Source organism: Stenella coeruleoalba, assembly GCF_951394435.1.
Source record: "Stenella coeruleoalba genome assembly, chromosome: 6".
Taxonomy (NCBI): Eukaryota; Metazoa; Chordata; class Mammalia; order Artiodactyla; family Delphinidae; genus Stenella; species Stenella coeruleoalba.
The window spans coordinates 92,205,545-92,228,759 of record NC_137151.1 but is presented as its reverse complement, the minus strand read 5'-3'; the positions used below and the strand labels follow the sequence as shown (position 1 = coordinate 92,228,759).

Genomic DNA, 23,215 nt, shown 5'->3' with positions numbered 1-23,215 from the left:
CACCACACAGTTAAGGTCAGGACCCTGACTCAGGACCCTGACTTAGCTTTTTTAAACAGCAAAAAATCCTGTCTAGAAAATTCCTAGATCAAAGTGCCCTTTAGGGACAAGTATACCAGGAAAATTGAACGTTTAATTTCACAGTTTTGAGATTTCTGAAAATAAATGTAAAATGTTTCTCTCGAAATAGTTTTGAGAATACAGTCATGGCACTGACATTTTTACATTGTCTGGAACATTCTTCTTTTTCTGTTGGTTAAACATTGAGAAAGTTACTGAAGACTTTTAAAATATTTCATGATTACCTACTTATCCAAAATTCTTTACAGAACTATCTCAGTAGCAAAGATCCATAGTACTGTAAGTCTTTCATTGTGCAAATAAATGTCAGAGGGGTACCCACTGATTCAGCCTTTGAGTTGGAACCAGCAGTGCCGGGCACACACACACACAACCTTGCATAGGTCCATGGAGATTAGTTTCCAGATCCCATCAGTACTTTGTTATCAGTTTAAAACAAATTGAAGACTTTGCAAGTTTCAAATTCAACCTCAAGAGCCTCTTCTCATAACCTTCAATTGGCCAGTATTCCTCAATGTACTTAAAAATAACAAAACAACAGTACAAGTATAAGAATAATCATTTATTGAGCACTTATTGTATCAGATATTGCAAACATTTTGCATGAATCGGATCCTCACCATTTTGCACCGTTGTTCTCATTTTACATGAGGTTTACATTTTAGATGAGGAAACTGAGGTTTAGATGGGTTAAATACCTTGTGTAAGGTCACACGGCTGAGTGATAGAGCTAGAATTTGAACTCTGGTTATTCTGATTCCAAGGCTGGGCCCCTAACCATCTATTTCAGTGCTTTGACTTTAGCCCTCAGTGTTCTAGAGAAGATTTGACCAGTCAGGTGAGATTAGTCAGTGAGTCTAATAAGAAACCTGCCTTGAGAAAGGCAGAAATGGTATGCTAAAATATGCACTTAACAGGAAAAGCACTGAACGTTAATTAGAAGTTTTAAGAAGAAAAGGGAGTTTTCTTGAAAAAGATGAGAGAGGATTGGACTATTGAGGGAATAGCTCAAACTTGAGGGCAAGAAGAAACATGTAAAAACAGCACTAGTACGAATTGGAGGTTTTGGAGGCAGAGTAGCACAGTGATTCCTGAGCCTGTGCTGAGCCTGTGCTGTGGAGCCTGAGAGACTTGAGTTCAGATCATGGTTATTTCACTTGCTGCTGTTTCACTTGCTGCCAGCAAGTGAAGTATCCTCTTTTATTTTCAGTTATCTTCATCTGTAAAGTGAAAATAATAATGTCTAACTCACTGTGTTCTTAAAAGAATAAGATGTGATAACAACAACCAAAAAGCACTTTTTGGAGTGCCTGGCACGTAAAAAGTACTACATCAATTATTCTTATTATTACTTTGCAGTAATTAGAAAATAGTATGAGACAGGGAATTCAAAGGAGAATGGCAAAGGTCACTGAGCGCTCTTAGGAATCAGAGCCTTCCTGGAAACTTAGGACATAACTCCGGCTTCAAGACACTGTTGAGAATGACCCCATGGTGTCCACCCTGCATGCCATGTCTTTCTCCAAACCTGCATACTGTCAATCCAGCAGGGGAACAACAGCTCAGGACATCCACAAAGGGAACATAGTGGTTTAGGATTCTAGGGCGGGTGGGGATGAAAAGAGAAAACAATCCACTTTAGACCAAATCAGCTGGCCATGCTCAGGAATGCAACGGTTGGGGCAGACTTTTCCCTTTGTCCTGTTGCCCTGGGTTCTGAGAACACCAGAGCAAATGCTCTGCAGTCTTTTGGATCAAGTAGATTCAAGCGTTTTAGGGTTATCCTAACCCCAAGAAGTACAGACACCTTCTATATTGTCCTTCATTTGTCTCTGAAACGGATGGGAAATCATTCAATTAAAACGAGCACGGCAGACTACATAAAACCACAATATGAGTTTAAGAAAATGAAGACGGCACTTCAGAGGCATTCTGAAGCCTCGTTTTATGAAATGAAATTTTGTTTCATTTCCACTGATTTCCTAGGTGAAATTAGGTGACTGTCTGGGTAGCATAATGATGATAATGGTGGGAAGCCATACATACTCGAATGACATACGTAAAGCTTTAATAAAGAATGAGAGAGACTCAGGGGAGTGCATTAAATTGAGTAATAATTTATTATTTAGAGACCTCTACCCATTTACTCATTTTTTCTGGAAGAATTGGCTCTTCCTCCAAGGTGTACTATTTTCAGAAAGAAAAAGGTAACTGTGTGTGTGTTCTGCATGCTTGTGTTGCAGGAAGCTGATCTCTTGAGTTTGGTGCCCAGAGTAGCCATCGTACCTGTGAACTGTCTCAGCTACTGTGAGGGAAAGAACAAGGTTGACAGGACTCTGCATGTCCTATAGGAATGCACTGCAATTATTTCCAATCACAATTAACCTGATTAGAATAATGGACAGGAAGTGTCCCTCTGTAGCTAATGCAGTTTGGCATCAGCTGACTGAAATCCTTTGATAATTTCTGCACAGATGGCTGGGCTGAATGCAGCACTTTTTAAATTATTATTTTCATGGTCTCTTGGTAGGCCAAAACCTCGACACCGACAACAGACCTCCCCATTAAGGTGGACGGCGCCAATGTCAACATCACAGCTGCCATTTATGACGAGATCCAACAGGAGATGAAAAGGGCCAAGGTGTCTCAAGCCCTGTTTGCCAAAGTGGCTGCAAATAAAAGTCAGGTGAGTGGTTTTTAAAAGAGCAAAAGTGAGGGCTGTTCTCCTCCTCCCACCAATAAAAATACATCTGTTCCTATAATAATAATAACAACAATAATAATAATCCCTAGAGAACCTGTCGTGTTCTGCATTTTGCTCTGTGGTTTGTTTTTGTTCCTCAGGGTTCAAAATAGAGACTAAGTCAAAACCCAGTTTTTTTTTCTTTTAAAGAATTGCTTTTCCAAAAGGAATCAGCCTTGAATGATTTCCCTCCTAATTCTGAATATTGCTATGCATCCTTTCTTTCTTTCTTTCTTTCTGGTATTTGAGCAAAACTTAGTGTGTTCACAACAGCATCTTCCTGAGACCAAGTTTTAGCCAGGTCTCATCACCTCTCTTATTCCCACCAGGGAAATGGATGACTTTGTTATAATAACCGCTTTTCCTCAGCCCCAGAGGCACTTTGCAATGTCAGGTGTTTCTTTTCTGTATAGAATACAGTTGTTTTTCCAGGAGAAAACACACATCGGGGAGTGCAGAGTGAGTGCTAAAATCTTTAACAGAAAAACATAGACGCTTATCCAGTACAATTTTTCAGAGTGCTGGGATTGTGGGGAATGGAATGCTCCAGGGAAAAGGGTAGACAGATGCTTAGGTTTTTTATTTCTGAAAGCAGAAACAGTTGATGGGATCTACTCTGTTTCAATTCATTTAAAGGGACAACTACCGCCCTATCCTAGAATGGGTTAGGTTGAGGCGCCTACTTATTTATCCCTGGGTTGAACAATTACCCAAATGCAGGGTAGAGGAAACAAAAGTTAGTTAAAGCTTAATTTTGAGAGTCCTTTGATTCTGAGCTTGATTTCCTCTGTGGCCTTGCATGACAAATGTTTTCGTCCCTACATATGTGAATGGTAAAATGGTCCACCATCTCCCTAACAAATCTTCTGTTGTGTGCTATAAAGGAAGGAAGTTACTGAATATTGTATTAAGCAAGGTGGTTTTTAATGAAAATTAAGTTTTTAAAATGATAGTCAGATGCTATATTTATACTAATTATATGGTTTTGGGAATAGCCTTTTTTTCCTGTGGTTTTGCAGTAACCTGACTTAAGTTATTTTTCAGATGTTAATGAAGGGAGAGCAGTAGAATATGCAGCAATTTCGAAGAGGATTGAAATATTGGTTTCCCATTTCAATTTCGATGTAGTAATCTTTCCAGATTATTCTTTCTCTCACAATGAAGTCACTGAAATACAGTTTGCTAAGATATAATGTCCAACCATAGTATGAAATACATGAAAAGAAAATACCATAGAGCTTTCTTAAACTGTTAAATGCATAAAATCCCGTGTACCACATGGCAAAATATAATGAGAGTTGGAGCTGTTAAACGAATAAAGCTGTTAAATGCATAATGCCACTTGGCAAAACTACTGTGCATTTAATGGTTTTCCACTGTGTAATAAAGGACATATGTGGTAAATGTGCAGTAAGTATAAAGCTACACAATTGATTCTGCAAACCTGCCCCTTAGTTGTGACTTGACATAAATATCAAAGCTTCACTCAGTCCTCCTTTTATAAGCAGCTTTCAAGAAAATCTGAAGGCCACAGTCTGAGAACTTGACTCAGAATGCTTGTAATCTTCCTGTTGACTTGGCACTATTGCTTCTGGAAATAGTGATGCCTCCGGCCTCCCCAAGTAATTCAGGTGGCTGATTGAAAAGTGTGCTTGCCAGTTGGACAGACTTAGCTCTCCAAATTTTTGTTGCCTCCTGAAGAACTCAGTAGCCCTGTTTTTGCCGAATCTGGAGGAAAACATAGTACTAGGAATTAATATGCTAAAGGATGAGATTGAGCCTAAATGGGGATAAGATGCTTTGTTTTTCTTTTTTCCTTTGGGACAATGATTTCATTCTCATTTATGAATAGGGAACTTTATTTGTAAGTAGCTGACTAGATTTGCAAATCAGGCATTAAGTTTTTTAAAAATGGCATTGCCAAGCAAAATGAACTTAACTGACAGTTTCAAAGGCAATTTAACATAAGTTATTCACTCTACTTTGTAAGCACTACCAGCATTTGCTTGATAAAAAGCATACTTAGTGAAATCAATTGATGTGGTACTTTGCACATGTATTTGGTGTGTATCCATAAGATGTGTGTGTGTGTGTGTGTGTGTGTGTGTATGGAGTGGCTGAGAAGGCAGACGAAGAGTAAGGGCGCTCCATTCTCTTGGAGGTGAAATTAGGAGAACCTTTAACAGGAACTCTTGTGAACTGTAGTGGGTTTGGAGCCTGGGAGGCCCAGTTCAAACATATATAGTAACCCCTCCCCTTCCATTTTAAATGTCTTTTAAAATAGAAAGGAAACCCTCATAAAATCTCATTCACTGCATGGTGTGAATTACTGTCACCATATTAAGAATAATACCTAACACTGCCTGTGTGTTAGGCACGCTTTGAATGAAGAGTAGGAAAAAGGGAGGACATTTTTAGAGATTAAGGGTGGTGGGCCAAGATGGTCCTTGAGGGCTGTAAGTGTTTAGGGAACAGGCACAGTTGGAGGAGGGGTTCAGAAAAGGAACTGAAAGAGGGACAAACGTTTGCAGTTTTGCCTGTGGTCCTGTTGGGGAAAATAGTATTACTGGAAAGTGTGTGTTTTCTTAGTGGGTGGGTTACATCAGGGCGCATTTGTAGGGTCGTAGACCACCTGTTCCTTTAATTGGGCTTCAGCTCCTTTGTCATGGCCAGGCCAGTCCATCATCTGATTCCACTGAGTGCCTCCTATCTGACCCTTGCCCCTTTCTTCGTGGGAGAGAAGTCAAAAACGTAAAGCAGGGGTAAAAATAAGAGGGAAAAGTGTGCTTATGCACGTTTCACCTTTTACTTTTGCTTCATTTTCAATTTAGGATCAATTTTAGGTGGGGTGTGTGTGTGTGTGTTCTGAAGACTGTTTTCCTTTTCTTTCTGCAGAATGTTCAGATTATTGGTCTTCATGGGATAGGATGTACTCTGGTCCATGGTTGGTCTCTGTGAACTAGGAGTGGGAGTCCTCAGTAGGAGCCATGGTGCAAAGGCATATGGCATTTTCTACACACCTTCAGTATGGCCCTTACATACAGAGGGCCTCCAGGGAATGAGTGCCCCAGCATGCAATTGAAGTGGCTGTGGGGACTCCTTGTCCCTTGATAGCTTCTTGTCATCTCCCTGTCCCTCTTACTCAAATTCTGTAGGGTTACTTTCCCCTTTCCTCCCCAACTGCAGCTTATCAAATGTGATCTGGGCAGTGGAAATCCAGTAGGGAGCAAACACAGTGACCGTGGGCACCCTCACTGCAGCCCTCCAGGGCCGGCCATCAGTTGCCCCCCTTCCCCAGACATTAATTCACGGTTTCTCTCCTGCCCTCTTCTCTTTTTTATATAGTTCACAGTATTCAGCTCATGGAATGCTGAGGATCACCCAGAGGCTGGTTTTCTTTTGGAAAGAGAGTGAAACTTCCTTTGTTATTTGTATACCCAAAGACCCAACTCTACATATATGACTGTCTTTTCCTACTAGGTTTGGGTGAAAACAGAGTAGGTAGAGGAATGGGAAGGGGCTTATTTTAATCCCTATTCTACCCTGCCCCCATTAAAAAAATAAATAAAACGAACAAAAATGTTAGAAGGGCACTGGGTTTGCTTTCTTTTTTCTTTTCTTTCTTCCTTTTTTTTTTTTTTTTTGGCGGGTGTGGAGTCTTGCTTTCTATATTAGGAAGGTAGAGAGAATCTGAGACATTGCAAAAAGGAGAAATAGACAACCTGGTGTAAAGCTCAGTTGGTGGTAATGAAAGGGCCAACCCCAGAGTCTTCTGGGATAGAAGAAAGGGAGTGATCTGGGAATAAATGGACCCAAAGGGGTCTCTGATGAGATGACATTGGAGATGCCCTCATCTCCACCAAGATTTAAAGACCCCTGCCAATCCTCTAATTCTGCTCCCTGCCACGCACACCTTCCCAGGCCCACAGGTTGCAGGAGCTACCACTGGGACCAGGAATGGGGGGCGGTCCTCACTCCTACTACAGAAGAGGGAGGGAGGCACAACTGTGATCCCACTGCATCTGGGCAGAAGGAGTTTCTGGCCTTCAGTATACAATTCTGAAATCATTTCCTCCATAGAAGCTGTGTTCTTCATGGTGACTGGATTTCAATGTGTTCTAGGCTCTATGTACGTTAGGATTAAATAGATTTTGTGTACTGACTGGCCTTTATTCCTTATCACTGTCTCACCAAAAAAAAAAAAAAAAAAAAATTCTGTGTTCTCACCTACTGACTTAACAAGTTATAATCCTAAGTAGAAGGTTTCTTAAGCTTTAGATGTAGATTACAAACTCAGATTTTATGGACATTCTTCTTTATTGTAAAATATCTCCTTACAGATGATCTACTTTGCTTAACAGGCTAAATGATTTAAAATATACAGGTCTTTCAGACATAGAGAATGGACTTCAGGACATGGGGAGCGGGAAGGGGAAGCTGGGATGAAGTGAGAGAGTGGCATGGACATATATACACTACCAAATGTAAAATAGGTAGCTAGTGGGAAGCAGCCGCATAGCACAGGGAGATCAGCTCGGTGCTTTGTGACCACCTAGAGGGGTGGGATAGGGAGGGTGGGAGGGAGACGCAAGAGGGAGGAGATTTGGGGATATATGTATGTGTATAGCTGATTCATTTTGTTATAAAGCAGAAACTAACACACCATTGTAAAGCAATGACACTCCAGTGAAGATGTTAAATAAATAAATAAATAAACTAGAAAAAAATATATACAGGTCTTCATGGCAGATCCTTTTATAAGCAAAAATAAAGACAGACAGCTGTACATAAAGAAAAATAATTGGTATATTATTTGGTTTCTTTCCTTCCTTTTATCGCTCTTTGCTATTGGAGTTTATATCACATTCAGTATATGTGCTAACATATTTTTTTCATTCAATCATGGGTTACTATATTAATCTTTGCTTTTGTGTCTCTTCTTAAAAATATCCCAAGCACAAGTTAGTTGTACATATTTCCTTTTTAAAGAAATAGCTTCTATTTTATGATTACTTAAGTAAAACATCCTCGTTTTATTTTGTATTTTTTATTTTTAATTCTCAAAGGCATTTCTTTTCTTCTTTAATGTTATTTATTTTGAATAGGTAGCATATGTTCATTGTACAAGCTTCAAAAAGAAACAGAAGCGTATACAGTGAATAGTTTTCCTCCATCCCTCACCCCCTTAGCCATCCTTAGAGGCAGCCACTGCTAACATTTCTCCTCTATCTTTGGAAACACAAATGTATATACTTTTTTTGTCCCTATGCACAAATGACTAGCATACTTTACATGTGATTCTGCTTGATTTTTTTCTTATAAATCTCAAAGATCTTGCCACATCAGCACACAGAGCCCCTTCTTCTTTTAAGCTGCTGTATAGTATTCAATGGAATGGATGCACCATGATTTATTTGACTCTCTTCCTTTGATGGATATGTAAATTGTTTCCAATCCTTCCATATTAAAAATGATGGTGTTTACATTCCAATTGACCTCCTTGCCAGCAATGCCCAAGGGTCCCAGCCCCTATACCCTCACCTAAGACATTTTAAATGACTCAGCTGACTACAGTTTTGGCAAATATAAAACATTTACAATAAACAAAAACGAAACAAAACAAAACCCTGAACAACTGGAACCTCCCGCCTCTCCTTCTCCCATGAGTTGGGCCCCTGAAAGTGAAGCTAGGGCTCCCGCAGGCAGGTCCCGAGCTAGTGGTCTGGTCTGGCTCCCCTGCACGTGCAGTGGCATCTGGGGATGGAGCCGCACACCGCCCTACTGCGCTCCTCCCGGGGCCCACCTCCCCTCTGGGGCCTGTGGGCCCATGCAAGCGCTGCAGAGGCCCATCACGCTGAGTGCCACCTGCCATTTGTGGGGCGGCAGGTGACAGGAAGAGACCGCGCACCCCTGAACTGTCACCTGCATGCCCCAGCTTCATTTTTAAAAATGTAGAAAATGAAGAAAAGCGTAAAGGCAAAAACATGAATCACCCATAATTCCACCATCCAGAGATAGTTGCCATTAACCTCTTAGAGTCTTCTAATGTGTAAGTGTGGGTTTGCACATGTGTGTTTATATCCTAGTTGGGATCACACTGTAATAAGACAAGTTAAAACTATAATTTTCTTAAGGTCAACTTTTCATGTGGGAGAGTAAATTTATGAATTATAAAATATCTTGTTTCATTATTTTGTTTCTTAGCCTTTAGAAACTATTGCCCAAGGATCGGTTTTGCCACTTTGCACAAAATATGGTTTGACAGTTACCTTATTTATTAAGCTCTCTTTATGGAGATGGCTTTATTGGGGCTGGGATTACTCGGACTATTGGAAGTAAATGTTTGATTACCCCAATCTCTGGTATAAAAAGTGACAGGAAAAACTGGCCGTATGATGCCCGTTGGTGATGAGCTGGTGGTCTAAGTCTCGCTCGCAATGCTTTTGCTTTTGTCGTCTTGTCTTCAGTGTGTAAGGCAGACTAAAATGAGGCATGTGGCCTTGACTGAGTAGCTGCCCCCTGCTGCTGGGCAGGTTTCTTTGGAACACATTTTGACAACCTATCAAAAAGCAGTTTCTACTCTTGTCAACTGGGGCATGTATACTACAATGTCAGGTCTGTCCACCAAATTCAAATGAAAAAAATTTAATACATTTACACTACACTTATCTTTTTTTTTTTTTTTTTTGTGGTACGCAGGCCTCTCACTGTTGTGGCCTCTCCCGTCGCGGAGCACAGGCTCCGGACGCGCAGGCTCAGCAGCCGTGGCTCACAGGCCTAGCCGCTCCGCGGCATGTGGGATCTTCCTGGACCAGGGCACGAACCCATGTCCCCTGCATCGGCAGGTGGACTCTCAACCACTACGCCACCAGGGAAACCCTACAGTTACCATTTTTAAAAAACTGTTATACCAAGTAGTGAAGAAATTAGGCTTCTCAATATTCTTAAATGCCAAACTAAGTGGGCAGTCAACACAGTGATGCCCAAGCGTCAAGTTGAACCCTTCACTTTCTTCCTTTATCCCTCAGCATAATTCAAAGGATTAGATTCTTTTGAGAAGTGATCAGCAGAAATTCCTGCAAGATCTCAGTTTTTACATCAGTCTTATAATGAGGAATTGGGTTCTTTTTACCACTCCTGCAATTAATTATGTTAACGTTTCATGCCCTAAAACTAGCCTTTATGGGAACCCATAATTAGATATCAATGAAGGTTAATTACAGTTTGTATGCAGCTCATAAAATGTCATATACCTTTATCCATTGCTAAAGTTTCTGTACTGGTTTTAAGCACATTTTTGTGTACTGCAGAAACCCTTGAGTTGCATTATTTTGCCTGTTCATGACATGGCACCTTTAGGAACTTGCATTTGACTTTGAAGCAAATCAGGTTGACATATTAAAAGCCATCTTTCTGAACTCTCCAGCCCTCTTTCAAAGATGACATTGAGTTAAACCATGGTTCTTACAGTTGGAGAATGTTGGTGCCTGTGAGTGGTTCCTCCTGTTTTGCTGTAGAGACCGTTTAATCATCTTGCTTGGGACTTCCCTGGTGGCGCAGTGGTTAAGAATCTGCCTGCCAATTCAGGGGATGCGGGTTTGATCCCGGTCCCGGAAGATCCCACATGCCGCAGAGCAAATAAGCCCGTGTGCCACAACTACTGGGCTTGTGCTCTAGAGCCCATGAGCCACAACTACTGAGCCTGTGTGCTGAAACTACTGAAGCCTGCGTGCCTAGGGCCCGTGCCCCGCAACAAGAGAAGCCACTGCAATGAGAAGCCTGCGCACCGCAACCAAGAGTAGCCCCGGTTCGCTGCAACTAGAGAAAGCCCGCGTGCAGCAACAAAGACCCAATGCAGCCAAAACAAAAAAAGATCATCTTGGGCTTCCCTGGTGGCGCAGTGGTTGAGAGTCCGCCTGCTGATGCAGGGGACACGGGTTCGTGCCCTGGTCTGGGAAGATCCCACATGCTGCGGAGCGGCTGGGCCCGTGAGCCATGGCCACTGAGCCTGTGCGTCCGGAGCCTGTGCTCTGCAACGGGAGAGGCCACAACAGTGAGAGGCCCGCATACCGGAAAAAAAAAAAAAAAAAAAAAAGATCATCTTGCTTTCACAGGGCCAAGACTAGGATTAGGCATGTAGGCTTGCTAGGTCTCGGGTGCAAAATTCAAGGAGGCTCACACTTTCAGAGTCACGTTCCTTAAATTTTGCACATTAGTCGCTTGCTTGCCTCACTCTAGTCCCAGCCCTGATCTTTCAAACAAGTCTTATGCCTGGTTTTCTGCTGTGTCTGCTTTCTTTCCCCCCTGCACTTATGAGTTTTTGAGGCAGTGTGCATAATATGTAGGTTTTTTTTTTTTTTTTTTGCAGTACGCGGGCCTCTCACTGTTGTGGCCTCTCCCGTTGCAGAGCACAGCCTCCGGACGTGCAGGCTCATTGGCCGTGGCTCATGGGCCCAGCTGCTCTGCGGCATGTGGGATCTTCCCAGACCGGGGCACGAACCCGTGTCCCCTGCATCGGCAGGGAGACTCCTAACCACTGCACCACCAGGGAAGCCCTCATAATATGTAGTTTTGTATCATAGGTATGCTAGAATTTGGACCTGAAGTCAGGGACTAGAAATGTGTTGGTTGTTTTCTCCTTGATATTTTAGTCTAGTACATTTTGCTGTTAATATCTTTCTAGTATTTAAGTGGAGAAGACTCCAGATTCATTCTTTTTGACAGATAAGGATTTTTTTTTCAGGTACATGTTCCCATCTATTTGTATATGTATGTGTGTACATACTTATATAAAGTCATACTAAATCTCTGTCCTGTTCTATAGCTATGTATATCCCGTATTTCTACGGTAAGGAAGGCAACAAGATTTTATGAAATCCCCTCTTGACTTGGGCCCTTTATAACAGAGGTTAAGGAGTTGTTCAGAAATAAAATTTTCATTACTCTCAATTACAGATTCACTCTTTGCAAACACATCCATAGAAATGTGAGACACATGCCCAGAGACAGCTGAAAATTAGTCCCCATGAAAATACAGTTTAGAACTTAGTGTACAATTTTGAGAAATAAAAAGAGAAGCAGATCATTTTTACTTATTACATTCAAGGTATAAAATAATTAACCTTGAACTGTAACCAAATGCTCAGCACAAATCTTTTTTCAGGTTTAGATGACCTCCTTGTCAGGGATTCATTGAAGCCCTTGACAAGTCTCCCTTGCAGTTTAGCCTTTTATCCATTTCAGTTTTCTTGATTAGGTTATCTTGAATCATTAGGGGGTTTATTTATTTTAATAGACACTTATTGGATTCATGAAAGGAGAATTCGGTGACTAAGAAACAAGAGCTGAATATTATCTGGCTCATTTCACACTTCAGAAGAGTCTCAACCAGCTGAAGAGAAACTCTTTCACAGTTACCAAAGTTTGTTTGGGGACTTTATGTGCTTCCGTTTAGAAAGTGAACTGCCTGTAGTTAATAATATGAATTTTCTTTTGAGTTGCTCAGAAAACATTCCCTTTTGGTTACATATGCTGACATTTTCTGTATTGAAGATGTGGGTGAGTAAATGGCCTTTTACTTTCTGTTGCAAGAAGCCTTGTGTCATTCTCCTGAAGAACTGTTCATTTGCCGGCTTATTCATTGGGGTTCCTAGATGGGCAAAGGGGGAAGGGGATTCTTACTATTTGTAGATTGAGTTCACTCATCAGCTCTGTGATAGGTGCATCAGGGGGCACAGTAACGACTGTGACAAGGCCTTCCCTTCAAGGCCAGTACAACCTTACTTAACAGGAACAAACGTATTTACTACATCTCTTTTTGGAGATCAGAGCAGACTGTGAACTTGCATTTGTTTCTTAGCAAGTCCTGGTTTGTATTCGTTTTGAAATATTATAACAACTAGGAAATTTGTCACTAACACAGAACTTAATTTTGTTTTTAAAGGAAAAAATATGGGAACAGGGACATGTTGGAGTTATTACCTGTGTCCTGGGGTAGGAAAACAAGCAACTTAGTACACAATGAAATTTCAGTACCACGGACAGGAACCCCACTCTTTCCATCTCCTTCCCCTCCCCCATCACTTAAACCTAAGGCTTGGAGCTAGGATTCAAACCCACATCTGATGGGCTCCAAATTCATACCCTGGGCTGTATTATTGTTTTCTGAAAGACCTCCTTGTTCATTTGAATAGTCTCAGCATTTGGTATGTAGTTTGGAGAATATGTCACTCATTTATTATCTACTTGAGTTTTTAAACCTTTCAATATTTTTATAAGTGTAGTAGATATTGTCCTTCCTCATTCATTTTCAATGTGAGAGAGCTTTACAAATTCTCATTTGAACAACAGCAGCATACACATACACGAAAATGGTTAAAATGATGAGAATAGAGGTTTTTAAATGATTGATATAGTTTGGTACTTATGAATATGTCATTTTTTTAAGAATGAAAACTTCTGGAAGATGAAGCTTACCAAGTATGTAATTTACCACTAGCAGGCCGCTGTGGGCCTTCATTGATACCCAACAACATGATTTCACTATAAAAAAAAAGATATCTAGGCTAGGGTAAGTGGTGTTCTTGACTTTATCATAGTCCCTTCTCCAAGAACTTCTTGTTAAAAAAGAAGGAAGGAAGGAAAGTAGGAAGGGAAAGGAAAGAAGAAAGAAAAGAATTCTTTGTCATGTCAGTTTAAAAGCCTTCAATGACTCCCATGGCCCCTAGGACTAACATGAAATTTCTTTGCATGGTATTCTTTATGACCTGACCCCCACCTCCATTTCTAGACTGTGCTTTAGCCACACAAAGTTGTTTCTGATTCCTTGAATGTGATAATTTTATAAACCCCTGCATTTGCTGATAATGTTATCTCTGCTTGGAATGTGATTGCAATCGCTTCCTCTCCCCACCTGGTGAAATTCATCTTTATCTTTCAAAGCCCACCTTATGAGTCCTGTTCTCTGTGATCACATATTCCCTGAACTTCATGGTCAGAATTACCTAATTACCCTTTGGTGATCTCAGCTAACCTTTTAAGTAAAAAGCATGGCCCACAGTAGATGGGTGATCAGTACAAGCTTATAAACTAATGTTCTGAGAGACCTCTGTCACTGTTTGCATTTATATACTGTGGTAAATTGGATCACCCTCTTTTCTTTATCTTATTCTTGCATTAGAGATGGGGGAAAAAGAGCCCTCAGAATGTTGACAGGGTTGCTTTTGAAAACTAGTGCTCTCCCCCAACACTAACTCTTTTAATTTGAGGCCATGAAACATTCGTCTGGGCTAATTTCTATGCACTCTAATAATTTCAATTCAATCTATTGAGCATTTATTGAACATCTATTATGTGCAAGAAACTATACCCTGGTCTGAAAATGCTAACGTGGGTAAGAAACAAACAATTTCCCTCCACCCCCATTAAGAAGCTGACTGTTCTGATAGGGGTGCAGGCATGCCCAGCAGTAACAAAATAATCATCAAATTGTGAAAAGGTGTAAGCAACATGCTTTCAAATTATGCAGGGGTGAGTAAGCAATTCTTACAAGAGATCAGGTGAGCCCATGTCAGCTGAACCTTGAAGTACAACTTCTCATAGCGGGGGTAGAGGGTTGAGTGAGATTTTCCAGGAAAGGGAGTAACATAAGCAAAAGCATGAAGATGGGAATATACCAAGCCTATTCAGGGACTGCGAGTAATTCACAGTGGCCGGAGGACAAGGTCCATGGGGAAATTGAGGGGAGATGAGACCATGAAGGAAAAACAGGAGCAAATTGTGGTTCTTATTGTTGCCTCTTCTAATGCTCTTGAATTGTGAACTAGAGGTGTCTCATTTAAGTAAATCCTCAATAAAACTATCAGTTTACTAAAAGATAAACTATGGGGTTATTATTCATCTTTCAAAAAGAAATAATGATACCTTTCTTCAAGTAGTAAGGATTCCTAATACATTTACAACATTATTTGCTTTGTAAATTTAGATTGATGTACAACTTTGTAGGAACATGTGGATTGTAAACAAAATATATCTTGACTGGTGTGAGTGTCACCTCACCTGCATAGTTGGGCAGAGGTGGTCAGAGTTGTTTTTTCTACTGAGGGAAATATATTTGTTTAAGAGACTGATGAGATGACTAAAATGAGATGTTAATAGGTATTATTTGCTTATGCCCTGAATGCTGGGAACGCTTTATCCATTGATCACAGGGATGTAGCCTTTGAATTTACGTTCTTTCTCTGGGTTCAGATTTTGAAGGTAAAGGTGTTTTAATCATAAATTCCTTAGCATTATTATACTTAGGTTCCAGGTACATTTTCCTATGTAAGTTCCAGGTAGTCTCTGTATTTTTTTTAACTTTTTATTTTGAACACATTTTAGACTCACAGATTTTGGAAAATAGTACAGTTTCCATGTATTTCTCACCTAGCTTCCCTGCTGTAACAGCTACATCACCATAGTACAATGCTCAAAACCAGGAAGTTAGCATTGTTTTAATACATTAACTGAACTGAAAACTTTATTCTAATTTCACTAATATTTTTAATTAACATTATACTAAATATTAATAGTATTAACACTAATGTCCATTTTTTGTGCCAGGATCTCAGTCAGGAACCATATTGTGTTTAGTTATTTATCCTTAGTTTTCTGCAGTCTGTGACCATTCTTCAGTCTTTCCTTTTTTTTTTTTTTTTTTTAAATGATCTTGCCACTTTTAAAGAGTACTTGATTGGTTATTTTGTTGAAAATCTCTCAGTTAGGGTTTGCCATGATTGGACTGAGGTTATGCATTTTGGGCAAGACCTCAGGTACTGTGTTGTGTCCTTTGCAGTGAGTCATATCACAGAGTTCATGGTTGTGAATATGTCATCACTGGTGATGTTGACCTTGATCACTTGACCAAGGTGGTTTTATTCTTTGTACTTTGACCCTGATGGCTAATCATTATCTGTTGTTTCTGACAGATAACAAGGTAATAGATCATGGAATGTGGACCTGGAAGGGAACTTAGAGATCATCTTTTGTAAACCCCTTCTTTTATAGTTAAGCTTCCAGAAGATCCAAGAGGGTAACCACTTCTCCAAAGGTCACCCAATAATTTAATGTCAGAGCAGGAACTTAGCAGTTTGGTCTCCAAATTGAATATTCCGTGCTTCTTAGCTGTGCTCTGGCACATGTAACTTACTTAGCCTCAGTTTTCCCATACTAAAAATGCGAAACTGACTCTGAATATTCAGCCAACCTTTGGTCAAAGCTTACAACCAGACTGAAAGAGAAATCACAGCTAGGTATATACACCACAGCTCCTGGTGCCCGCTTACAAGGCTGGCCAAGGCTGGAAGCAGATGAACTTCTGTATCAGCATCTCCGAAATGAAAATAATTCTCCTGGAATGCTCCACATAACACATAGGGAGCAACAACAAAAAACCTACTTGAGATTTTAACAGAAAAAGGAGATTTGTTTATTAATAATTCATGAGTTCCCATTGAACATGCACGACAGAAACAGTGCTATTCAATAGAGAATACTGTCATCTGTCACTGTTTTATTTGACATTTACACTTTTTTTTTTTTTTTTTTGCCTGATACTGCAAAACTTTCTTGGATGGCATGCAAAAATTATATAAATGAAAAAAATCCCAGTGTGGGGACTCTTTATCTCTTCTGTGATGGGTTGACTCGGTTACATATGTGTGTGTTCAGGCAATAGCGTGGCACTTTCTGGCACATTCATTAAGCCACCAAACAAGCTAATAAGAGACACTATTGAGAAAACAGAGATAAGCATCCCAAGTGGGCCGGTGGAAGGATCATGTGAATAAAAAGATGGAGGGTGAGATGGGAAGTGAGGTGGAAGAATAGATTTCCGGGAGATAAGCGTACAGATCCGTGGAGTGAGCAAGTGAGTCAGAGTGAGGGGAAAGCGAATCATGGCTGCCATGAAGAAAACTGACAAAAATACACTGCCATTTCCGATGCAGAATAAATATTTATAGACGGCATCAGAGGAGCTCCACCAGCAGGGAATATCGGCATTTAGTAGAAGAGCAAGTTAGGCTTAGGAGCACCTTGCGGTTTTGTGCCACCGTAAGGCTCTTGACAATGTTTCTGCTCCGTAGGTTAGTTATTATTTATAAAAATCACAGAACCAGCTGATACATTCATAAGCTAATTATTGAAGCAGCTGGGTACACATGGTGCAATATGTCCAAGGCTGTGAAGTATCACAGATTTCTTGGGGCCTGCTGTGGTGAGGGTGCGCTGTTGAAGGCTCCATCCCTTAATCTGATCAGCCAAGCAAACACTTTGTGGGGAAACTAGATTAATAACCCTCTAAATACCATGAATGTGCTTCGTCTTCAAAACTGGGTTCCCTTAAACATGCTATTAGCTCAGCTCCATCAGGGATTTGAGGAAGTTCTCTGGTGCCCTAAGAACAGGGTCTTGTCGCCTACCTCCCTGTGCCAGAAATTAATTTGGTTTGCTTATGTCTGCACACATGATCACACTTGTGTCTAATCCGCTCCCTAATAGCTTCAAGGTCAGGACCTTGCATGTCAGTGGGCAAATTGAGCACTACACTTCTTAAAGACTGATGGCAGACAGCACACAGTCCATAACGAGGTCTGTAGTTTGTTCTAAGTGGTTGTAATGAGTGCAGATTATAACAGCGCATATAAATCAAATGCAGCAATGAATGTTGTGCGAGACATTCCGAGTATCATAAGTGGAGATACCACTCAGCTGTCACCTGTCTCATTTCAAGCTGTGGCTTCCCACAATGCAATTCACTCCTCATGCGGAACAGCAGGTGCTGTCCTCCTTAAGGTCTGGGTATCTCAGAACTTCATCTTTTAACAGATGCAGGTTTTTGTTTTTATTTTCTGTTAAACAATTGGTCTCCATGCTGTAGCCTCCCCTGGGAGATGTTAAACATACCTGTTGGAAACATTTGAAAGAGTTCAGTTGGAGACTTATTCAGATCTGTGAAAAGACAGAGAAATGGAGCTTACTTTTTCCACAGATGGTTTGTTTTCCATTTCAAGAATTCTTTGCTTTGTACAAAGAAACCCTTGAGGAAACACGTTGGGACTAGGAGATTTTTTTAAAATATAATTTATTTCCTGATAGGGATAAAAATTGAATCGTCTTCAATTTTCATATATGTTGCACCTTGAAAATCAACCATTACCTGTCTCTCAGTTGAGTTGGAAAAAAAGAAATCTATGAAAATACTTGGGAAAACATTTCCAAGCAAATGATTAGATATCTTGTTTTCATTCTTCCTAACCCTCTAACTCTCCCCAGCTCCCAGTTTATTGCAAGAAAAGATCAGGTCTGCACAAATGTGGCCTCTCACTTGTAAAAACAAGGCAGTGTTGTGTTACAGATTAGTTTATAAATCCCCAGTGGCTTCACAGTTCAGTGCCTACAGCTGCTGCAGATGGGCCTGGGTTTTTGTCTCTTTGCGGTGCTGCAGCCGGCAGTTGAAGGAGAAAATGGAATGATCAGGTTATTAACATGGAGGCCGCGAGGAAGAGGCTGCACAATGAGAACAGCTGGTGTTGCTGTCTTGGCTGATGCAGCGGAGATAATCAAATCTTGCCTTTTTTTGGGTAAAGGCAGAAGACACAGTGGAGAGTTAGACAAACAACAGCTTATGATATTATAAGGGGTTTTTATAATACGTGTCAGGAACTTTCATTGGCTTACAAGTTATGATATAGAATTTGTTGAGGTTCGGGATTTATTTTTTACAAAGTCGTTTGTGTTTACTTATGCACCTTTTTAGAAAAATTCTTACTCTTGCAGGAGGCGTGATGTGGGACAGTTCTTGTTTTTAAAATTAGCAACGTAGCTTGGAAATGATGGGTTAGAAAGCTACTGCGTAAAATATTTTGACATGAGTCAGTGAGCGATGTTGACAGCATCCTCTGTATTATTTTCATATAATCCATCATTATTTGCATTACATTTTCTTTCTTGTGCAGTTGCAAGAGAACATCCGGATGCCAGAGTTGGGAGGCAGACATTTGCAGGTGTGACCCGTCCGACTGCCTACCTTCCTGCAGGTGTGGCTGAGGCAGGAAGGTGATGGTTAAAAGGGCCTGGAGCCCATGGCATTCAGAGATTGAGCAGGAGTACAGTTTTTCATTCTAGCTAAGGTTGTTATGGAGGAGTTATTGATAATTGTGAGGCCATTTCCTCCCTATTTATACTTAGGTATTTTTTCTTCTTTAGAATTTGCCATTTTGCAATACATGTTTGTTCATCTTCACTTTTTTCTTGGAATGGAGTACTATCCAATTGGGTAATTTTTAAAAATTGTTGCTGACGAACATGAATTACTCTTGCTGAGAATTGGATAGCTACAGTCTTCCTTGAGTATCTTTTTCAAAGGAACTGTAAATTAATTGAGAATATATTCAATAGGAAGGGTGATAAGATAATTAATAAAGACCAAAGATTCTCAGGTATTGGTGTAACTATATGCGTGGTCATTGGTTGGTTTTCAGAGTTGTCAGGCTGTATCACTATTTTCCCAGTTTGGTGGGAACAAGTTTGATGTAAAAATATGATAAACCGGTATGGTACTTGACTGCACTCAAACCCGCCTCTGCTGCTCTGCGCTCTTCAGGTTAATTCAAGTGACCTTCTCTGTTTCTAGGGCTGGCTGTGTGAACTGCTCCGCTGGAAGGAGAACCCCAGCCCAGAAAACCGCACCCTCTGGGAGAACCTCTGTACCATCCGTCGCTTCCTGAACCTTCCCCAACACGAGAGGGATGTGATTTATGAAGAGGAATCAAGGCACCATCACAGCGAGCGCATGCAGCACGTGGTCCAGCTTCCCCCTGAGCCAGTGCAGGTGGGCGTCCCCTTCTCCCACAAACCAGAGCAAAGCTGTTGGTGCCAGTAGCTGTGAAGGGTCATAGGGGCACACCACATCACCTCCCCTCGGAAGGTGTCTCATGCCATGTCCCCAAAAACAGAGGGCCCTGTTTTCACAGTGGGCACAGTGTGTGTGTGTGTGTGTGTGTGTGTGTGTGTGTGTGCCCGCGCGCGCACATGCTCTCTCTCTCTCTCTCTCTCTCTATCTCTCTCTCTCTCTCTCTCTCTCTCTCTCTCACACACACACACACACACATACACACACACACACACACAAATGACTGAGAAGTCTAATCCAAAGGCAGCTGCTTTCCTGAGAGCATTTTACTTGTGGGATTGTGAAGCCAGAGAACTCATGGAGAATTAAATCTCCCAATTGGAAGCCATAGTTCATTGTTTCCATCAGTTCATTTTCTAAAGAAAAAACTCTGAAGTAGCCAATGAATTGATCCAAAATTCCTCAAGGAATATTTCATTAGGCTGAGGAAAAGAAATTTCCGCATGAGCTAGGGAATACCACTGAACTCAGTTGAACCTTTGAGAGAAATTGTGACAGACCTTAGTATTTTTTAGCTGAGTTCCTGCTGTGTTTGGTTTCCTGTCTTTTAGAAATCTACCTTCATTTGGGTTGCATGTTTTGTTTGCTTAGATTTTTGCTCTCACTGAGAGAAATAATATTTATTTCTGAGAGTCATTGATCTTAACTACCGACGCTTGCTGTAGTCTAAAGTCATTACTTTCGGGAAGAAATATTAATGAGGGTTTCTACAGTTACACCTCTTTGAGTTGTGCCACAAATTGTTTTGTCAGACTGTGAGACTTATCCTCCTGTCCAATACCACCAATTCCAACTGCCACCAAAGAGGATCCTCTAAGGCCTGTCGGAATCTCCTTGTGTGTAGCAAGAAGAGGGCCATTGAGGCAGGAGTGCATGCACGTGTGCACATGTGTGTGAAGAATGGAAGATGAGGATGAAAGAAGTGTGGGGCATGGGGTCTTGATCAGAGAGCATAGGAGAGACGGTAAAGCACACAGTGAAATGCTCTGCCTGAGGTTTCCTGTCACCTTTCCCCTTACTCCACCCTCACATCCCCTGGGGAGAAGCCAGAAGCCAGTGGGGCCATTATATCACTTTTCATCCAAATATTGACATCTCAGTCAGTGCTCTCATGCTCTCATTGGTCACTTTCCAAAGTCATGGAGTGAATCGCCCAGATCGTTAGACTCATGAGTTCATAGAGCTATACACATACAGGAGCCTCTTATAATATCCACAGTGAACTCAGAGGGGAGGTAAAAAGGGGTACTTGGTTAATAAGTGGGAGAGCCCGCTGTCCAGGCTCTGGATTAGTGCTTGGGTGACTCATTCCCCGGAGATGAGTCCCAAGTCTTACCCTTCAGGACCAGCCTTCCCTCTCTTGTCCTTTCCTAGCTGGGGCCTCATCCAAACACCAGGGCACCTCCTTATAGATAATTAGACCAATGTGCTGAGTCACATGGAGTGGTGGTTTTTAGATTTTGAGTTTTAGTAGAAATTAAAATTAAACAGGGGCACATTGTAGGTTCACCAACCTTTTATTTTAGAAAATAAATTTATTCAAAAAATTCAAGGTGGTGGAAGTAAGAGCAAATACTGAAATGGAATGTACTTTAAAAATATTATTTTGGCTGAATTAGAAAGACCATTAAAATTAGTTGTTATAAAATATATTTACAAATAAAAATTAGTAAAATTGTCTAAGTAAAAAAAATTCAATGGGCATTCACGTTTGTTATTCATATATTTCATACAATAAAATAACAAACAAATTAATGAAAAGGATAGCCTTAGGCAAAAGATCTTACAAATGTATAAATTCAGTCATATGAAAAACTCACCATCACCCTTGTTTTTCTCATTTTGATGTGAATTGATCCAAACATCTGTGTTGAACCAACACAGGGCCAATGACTAGCTTCAGGAAACTACTGACTTTGTGTGGACTTTTCATTCAGGGTCCATCTTAGTCAATCCAAGCAAGATAGAAACAGAACAGGAGTGAAAAAAATTGATTTATTGTAGACATTAGTAGCATTTCTTTTTTATCATAGGATGATGACAAAGTTGAAAATTTAGAGAAGTTTGAGATAAGGCTACTAATACTTGTTTTCCATTAAAATGAGGACCTCCCTTCATTTGGATGATGGCTCTTGTATATTCCTGTCTCCATTCTTTGTCCAGAAATTCTCATCTCTGTGAGGTCCCTGTGTTTAGGTAGCTAAAATGACATTCAACATCGTATTTTGTCTTTTAACTGACCATTCTAAGTAAAGTAAATCTTAGAAGCAGGCAGCCAATTGATTTATGAGTTTTATTACCTTTTATGTTAGTGTGTCAGAACTAAAGTGTGCTGACAATAATGGCTAAGAGTCAGTCTGTAATTTTCCTTTTCAGTTTTAAGCAGTCTGTGGCTATTAACATTAACTTCTGATATCACTAAGAGAATTCACTTATTTTATAAAAGATTATTCCTATCACTCAGCTCTTAGCTAAAGAGTTTACAAATAAGGTAATTTTCTCTACACTGACTTTGTCTTAGCCATTGACCTTGATCCCAGAACAACTGTGAAAGTCTCCAATACATCACTTATTTTTTTTTTTTACGTCATGCCTGTCCAGATGACACTGCTTTGAATGCTGTATTTCTCTTCCGTGATATGAAAAATGAAGAGAACTTGAACTAACCAGCAAAACTCTTGAGACTGGAGAATAGAGTTAGCACAGCCTCTGTGATTTGGGAAGGACAGTATTCAAAAAGGTCCCAGACTACTTAAAAATGTCTGTAATTGTCCAGAAGTTAAGCTGTTGGACTCAGGGTTGGGATTCACTTGTGCCTTTGTATCAATTAAAATTTTAGGAAGATATAATTGCTTACATGTTTTAGGAATTTAAAAATTCATATGTTGGTAGTACTAGTTTGGTGACGTTACATTTTGTCTAATTAGGCAGAAAACACACCATTTTAAAATTTTTAACCTCTTTATTGGAGTATAATTGCTTTACAACGGTGTGTTAGTTTCTGTTTTATAACAAACTGAATCAGCTATACATGTACATATATGCCCATATCTCCTCTCTCTTGTGTCTCCCTTCCTCCCACCCTCCCTATCCCACCCCTCTAGGTGGTCCCAAAGCACTGAGCTAGTCTCCCTGTGCTATGTGGCTGCTTCCCACTAGGTATCTATTTTACATTTGGTAGTGTATATATGTCCATGCCACTCTCTCACTTCGTCCCAGCTTACCCTTCCCCCTCCCTGTGTCTTCACGTCCATTCTCTACATCTGAGTCTTTATTCCTGTCCAGCCCCTAGGTTTTTCAGAACCATTTTTTTTCTTTTTCTTTTTTAGGTTCCATATACGTGTGTTAGCATACAGTATTTATTTTTCTTTTTCTGACTTCACTCTGTATGACAGACTCTAGGTCCATCCACCTCACTACAAATAACTCAATTTCGT

At 40.5% G+C, this 23,215-nt stretch overlaps 1 protein-coding gene across 1 annotated transcript in view; it reads left to right on the top strand.

Annotated features, from left to right (window-relative positions):
- Positions 1–23,215, top strand: part of SATB2 (SATB homeobox 2) — a 190,454-nt gene that overhangs the window by 133,047 nt on the left and 34,192 nt on the right. The window contains exons 9-10 of the mRNA XM_079925381.1: positions 2,612–2,767; positions 19,500–19,697. Of these exons, the coding sequence (XP_079781507.1) occupies positions 2,612–2,767; positions 19,500–19,697 (354 nt within the window). The remainder of the gene's footprint in view (positions 1–2,611; positions 2,768–19,499; positions 19,698–23,215) is intronic.